This window comes from Corylus avellana, chromosome ca1 (assembly GCF_901000735.1).
Source record: "Corylus avellana chromosome ca1, CavTom2PMs-1.0".
NCBI lineage: Eukaryota > Viridiplantae > Streptophyta > Magnoliopsida > Fagales > Betulaceae > Corylus > Corylus avellana.
In genome coordinates, this window is record NC_081541.1 from 40840175 (window position 1) to 40846074 (window position 5900).

The window sequence follows — 5900 nt, forward strand, 5'->3', positions numbered from 1 at the left end:
AACTTAAATCTCATTCTCACATAAAGAAAAAATAAATAAATCTTCTTAATTCTCTAAATGTGGTACGACACAGCAAACATGACATACTGTTTGGCAAACAACTCTCCCTTATTTGTACTTCTCCCCAAAAAAAAAAAAAAAAGTTAACCTCATTTCAGAACCATTACCAAACAACTTTTATTTTTTTTATTTTTTTACACTTTTCCCTCACAAAAAATTCAAAACTCAGTTTTACTTTTTATCACATCAATAAGTTCTTATTAATATTCAAGCAAAAATTTCTTAATAAAACTCTTTACCAAACAACCCCAACTAGCGTTAATTCTAACCAGATTTAAGGATTTTTCTTTTGGAGATTTAAAATGTGGGTGCATATCTTTCTCATAAGAGTAATGTTAAAAATCTCTCTTATATCTCACCAAAAATGATATAGGTCTTTTTTTTTTTCAAAATTATTATTGAGCTTGTGATATATTACTATTAAATTTTGACCAAATATTAATTTTAAAAATCACATTTTTAGAAAAAAAAAAAAAAAAAAAAACCTTGTAAAAGTGGGTCGAGAAACTTGTCCAAGAAGCTGAGTGAGTGAGTGAGTGAGTAGAGGACGAACCACGAGGACAACATAAAAAATTGGGGCCCACGATTGAGTTGATATAAATATAAGCGAGTAGCGACAACGCGCCATTCTTCTTCCTTCCATCTAAACCATCCAGTTTCAGCCAATTATAGAGGACACTGGACACAGTGAAACCAGTGGAAGAAATGGAGATTGTAGATGGAACAGAACAGCAAAGAGGAAGTGGGTCTCTCTATAATCTTGTTTTCGGACATGTTCCATCCCAATTGGAGGTTGAAAATGCCATCAATGCTCTCTTGAAGTGAGTATATTAGTTTTACAATTTCTGTTTCTTTTGCGTTTTTCACGGAAAAATCATCTATTTCTTAGACTGGAATTTTCTGATCAGATTTCTTTGGCAACCAGTTTTTTGGTTGGGGAATCCTCATCTGGGTCATCGTTGAAATGCCTCCAGCAGAAGTTGGATTGCGTTGATCCAAGACTTTTGCTATCTCAGGGATACAGAACAGTTTGTGATGCTTTTCGATTGCTGCAAACAGATCCTTCCATTAAGGTGCCTTCTTAGTTTTCACATTAAATGAGCATTCTTCAAGCTTTGGATAATCTTTTACTTAGAAATTGCTATTTTTTTTTTCTTTTTAAGGAAAATATCATTTCGACTCTACAAACTTTTTCCAACCCATTTTTTTATAAATCAAAAGATGAGTTTTCAAATACTTCAAATTGGTAAATTTTTTTTTTTTTTTCCTGGACAGACAGAATTTTTCTGTTAATTCACGTCTCTTTAAGGGATCTAACTTAAATGCAGAGACTAGTGTTTGCACTAGCAACTGATAAAGCTGTTTGGGATGCGGTTATGAAGAACGAATTGGTTCAAACTCTTCGACAGTCGCTCTACACAGGTTTTGCACTCTGCTCATCACATGTTTGGTTTTTGTTGATAGACTCTTTTCAAAGAAAACAGCCAAAATAGTAGTGCCCTTGTTGCTATAATTTTTTTTTTTTTTTTTAGAAAAACATAACATTTCATTCAATAATACCACGAGCATAAAGCTTTTACATCACAGAGCAAAGCTCTGAAGCAACCATAGCATAAAGCTATAAGATTATCAGGTTTACTACAAGATTTGAGACCAATCCGCTAACTCATGACTAAAATCAGATTTAATACTAGATCTGTGACAGACAGACTCAACCAAATGCATGGATAGCAATTATTCCTCGACCCTGAGAGCGGAAAGACTCTCATGCCGAAACTCTTCATCCTCGACCCGATGGCCAGGATAATGATCACATCTACAACCCAAAGGCCTGGACCAAAACTAATTAATCCGAAGGCGACATAGATTGAGTGAGAGGGGAAAGAGTCTTATTACAAACCAAACAAAACATGAAAATTAAACAATACAAGAAAAAAACACACGCCAAAACACAAATACATCTTAAAGAAGCAACAGAATAGGGAAATAAAACAAGAAAAAAACAGCACACTCCGATCACGCATACACCGGGAACCGAAAACCGAAGGGGCGTTGGAAGCTCATCGCGGCGGAGAAGCGTCGAAAGGCCCAACAGTGGATGGTGGGCGGCGAACAGGTGTGGAGAAGACCGGTAAAGCAGGACCTGAAAACAACCACAAACAAGAAAAAAACAAGAAGGAGCCACCAAAACAGGGAAAAAACAGGGAAAATGAGCACAAAGTGGGAAGACGGTAGCCGGAAGGGAGCCAGACCCGTGCAGGCCGAAAACAACCACGTAAGGGGCGTGGGAGCTCGATGCGGTGGGGACGTATGAAAGAAAACCCTAAAAGTGGGCAGCGAAGCGGCGACCACAGACAAAATTCGAACCCACAAAGAGCCAAAACATGGCCAAGGAGCCCGCTGCAGAAAATGGAGGGGGAAGAAAAGCGGCAGGGAATAGGCAAAAAGGGAGAAAAATTGAGGGGGAAATGAGCGGCAAGGAAGGGGTAGAGAGGAGGCACCGGGGCTAGGGCATCAGGTAAATAGCTAGCACCGGAGCGAGGATGACGAGGGGAGGAGGGAGGCTGCCAAACGGCCAACCCTCCTCCCCTATGTGGCTGAAGGGTTTCGCTTTTCTCTCTGGCGGCTAGAGAGAAAAGAGACGGCTAGGGTTTATTTGTCTTGTTGCTATAAATTTGAATTGCTTAGAAATTATTTTTCCTTGTGAGTGTACTTGTGAGGTTTGTGTCCCACATTACTAAGATGTAAGAAGAGTGAGTGGTTTATATGGCATAGTTGAGTCCAAATCTATTCACTTGAGCTTTTGAGTTAAGTGGTGTCTCAACATGCTATATTATAGGTTCACTAAAAAATGGCTTTCCTAGGTGTTTCTCCTCTCAATAATTGGTTTAGCTTCCGATGCTACTCATACGAGTGTCTTTGGTTTGACGCGTTTGGTAAAAAAGAGTGACCCCAGTTCTTGGAGTACACGTGGCACTCTTGGTTTGTAAGTGTACTCACTCATACATGAGGGGAGTTTGGATTAATGTGGAATAGACTCGAGTGATTGGGAGATTGTCGTGAGTGCACTTGTGAGGTTTATGTCCCACATTACTAAGATGTAAGAAGAGTGAGTGGTTTATATGGCATAGTTGAGCCCAAATCTATTCGCCTGAGCTTTTGAATTAAGTGGTGTCTTAACATGCTATATTATAGGCTCACTAAAAAAAGGCTTCCCTAGGTGTTTCTTCTCTCAATAATTGGTTTAGCTTCCGATGCTACTCATACGAGTGTCTTGGCTTGATGCGTTTGGTAAAAAAGAGTGACCCCAGTTCTTGGAGTACACGTGGCACTCTTGATTTGTAAGTGTACTCGCTCTTACATGAGGGGAGTTTGGATTAATGTGGAAGAGACTCACGAGTGATTGGGAGATTGTCGTGAGTCCACTTGTGAGGTTTGTATCCCACATTGCTAAAATGTAAAAAGAGTAAGTGGTTTATATAGCATAGTTGAGCCCAAACTCATGGGCTTAAGCTTTTGAATTAAGTGGTGTCCTAACATACTATATTATGGACTCACTAAAAGACTTCCCTAGGTGTTTCTCCCCTCAACAAAAGTCTGAGCTTTGGTCTTTAGGTTTTATTTGCGTATGTGGATGTTGTTTTGGTTGAGTAAGAGGGTTTTGTTGAATAATCTTAAGGTTGTGTTTTTTTTATAAACGGAAAAGTAGACCTAGGAAATCATTTTTCTTCATTCTTGCACTGCAATTGTGTTTGAAGCAGAGAATGTGGCCGTTCAAAAGAGATTCCTCTATATCATCTTATGGAATGTCCAAGACTATTTCTTGTGAGAATTGCTTCTTAGAGCACAGGCAATGGAAGTTACCAACCTAGTAAAGGGGCAAGCCAAAACCAGCTGAAGGCTATTTTTCTGAAGTATTAAACATTGTCAATATAAACAATGAAAGTTGGAGATCAAAAGATGTGATGGAGAATATTTATACCTGCACATAGGAATTAGTATTGCCTTTTTTCTTTTTGGGTTTGTGAGACTTGAGAGTTAACACTTAATACAACAATGTTGGGATGCCATCTTAACCCAAAAACCTTAACCCAGTAGTTTCAGTTTAATAATGTTATGTTCAATACTCACTCTTATCATAATCATTTTATATGGAACATTATAAAACTTGCTTTCTAGTTTCTATAACTAACTCATTCACATTTTGCACATGTAGTTGATTATAAAAGGCCTCAGTGCTCTGATGAAGAACCAGACTTGGCTGCAAGCATTTTGAGGTGGATTTTGGATGTCACAAAAGCAAAAGTTTTAGACCTCATTGAGAAATTTCTGTCACTAGTGAATGAGCTACTTCAACCCCCAAAGGGGAAGAAACCCACAAATATTAAGAAGGAAGAGACAGAAGAAAAAGTTAAAGCCTCATTGCTTCTCTCCATTTTGATCCTCTTCATTGTGGTTGTGGCCCGAGCCCAGGGTCTTTGATCACCAAAAATCAGCAAAAGAATGTTCTAGGAATAAACCGCGTTGTAGATTGAACAGCATAAAGAGGTGCCATTAATGGATGAGTGAGTACCTATTGATTTCATCCTCTTTTATATGTATTACATAGATTGAAGAACAGTTGTCTTTTGATTGATGTCTTGAAGACCTACATTTGTATTAGTTGTTTGTGATTTATCTTCTTTCTTCCACTCACATGAACGAGTTACTCATCCATGGGGAAAAAAAGATTAGAAGCTGTCCTGGCCAAAGAGCTGGATTCATTTTGTCATTAGGGATGCTACTCTCATTACATGCTATGTAACAAAATTCTTTATTGTTAAATTACCAGTTGTCCTAAAAGCTTTAATAAAAAAATAGTCATTTAATTAATATTTTAAAACTTATAAATACAAAGTCCTCCTGGTCAAGGTGTGAGAAAATGAATATTTTAATAAAGGACTTGTGCTTATATGAGAGAAAGAAAGCTTCATGCAGCTTTGTGAGAATGGAAATGAGTTTGTTGGGGGACTAGATTGAAGTGAGGGAGAGTGTTTTAAAATGTCTACTATAATATATATATATATATAGCGGTTAGCGGTTTTTTCAAAACCTAAAATCGCTAACTGTAACCGCCTAAGCAGTTAACGGTTAGTGAGTGGTTATCAACCAAAATTTTCTTTTAAATCAAAAGAAAATGCAATTATTTTTCTTTTATATAACCAAATTTAATTGAAAGTGGAACATCCCCATTACTCATAGAGATAATATATATCAATAAAAAGCTACAAATAAAACAACGTGACACTGATGTAGAAATTATAAACTGTAAAATGTAATAGTGGAAGCAAAGATATATATAGAGAGAGAAAATACAACTTGTTGTTTCATGGTCAAATAAGAGTACGACATTGTCTGCATCCCATTATGAAGGAAATGGTTTAATAAGAGTGACAACTCAGTTTATGATTATTAATCAGAGATTTAGTTAATTAATTGGAAAATTATTAATGGGTTTTGCTTCAAATAGGATTTCCAAAGAGCTTTCTAAGCAAAGCTTTTGCTTTCGGGCAACTTATATAGAGCCTATTTGAAATTGCGTTAAAGTTTAAAAAGTACTTTTAGTATCGAAAAAGTTGTTCCAAACAAAAGCTGGCCAGCCTAACTTGTTTGGTAAAAAGTTCCAAAATTACTTATTTGACTTTTTACTCTAAAAATAACCAAAACCCACTTTTGACATAAGCTTAAAAATAAAGCTTATGTCAAAAAAACGTTTTTGATTTAAAAACTCAATTTCTTAAATACAAGGGATAACTTCAGAAAACCCCCCTGAAGTTCCAGCCGATTTGAAAAGACCCCCC

At 36.9% G+C, this 5900-nt stretch overlaps 1 protein-coding gene across 1 annotated transcript; it reads left to right on the plus strand.

The window, feature by feature from the left end:
- The first annotated feature begins 708 nt into the window (after window positions 1-708).
- Window positions 709-4722, plus strand: LOC132163974 (uncharacterized). Its single transcript, XM_059574370.1, has 4 exons — window positions 709-881; window positions 986-1133; window positions 1389-1482; window positions 4277-4722. The coding sequence occupies exons 1-4, from the start codon at window positions 766-768 to the stop codon at window positions 4540-4542; spliced, it is 624 nt and encodes a 207-aa protein (XP_059430353.1). The 5' UTR covers window positions 709-765; the 3' UTR covers window positions 4543-4722.
- The last annotated feature ends 1178 nt before the right edge of the window (window positions 4723-5900 follow it).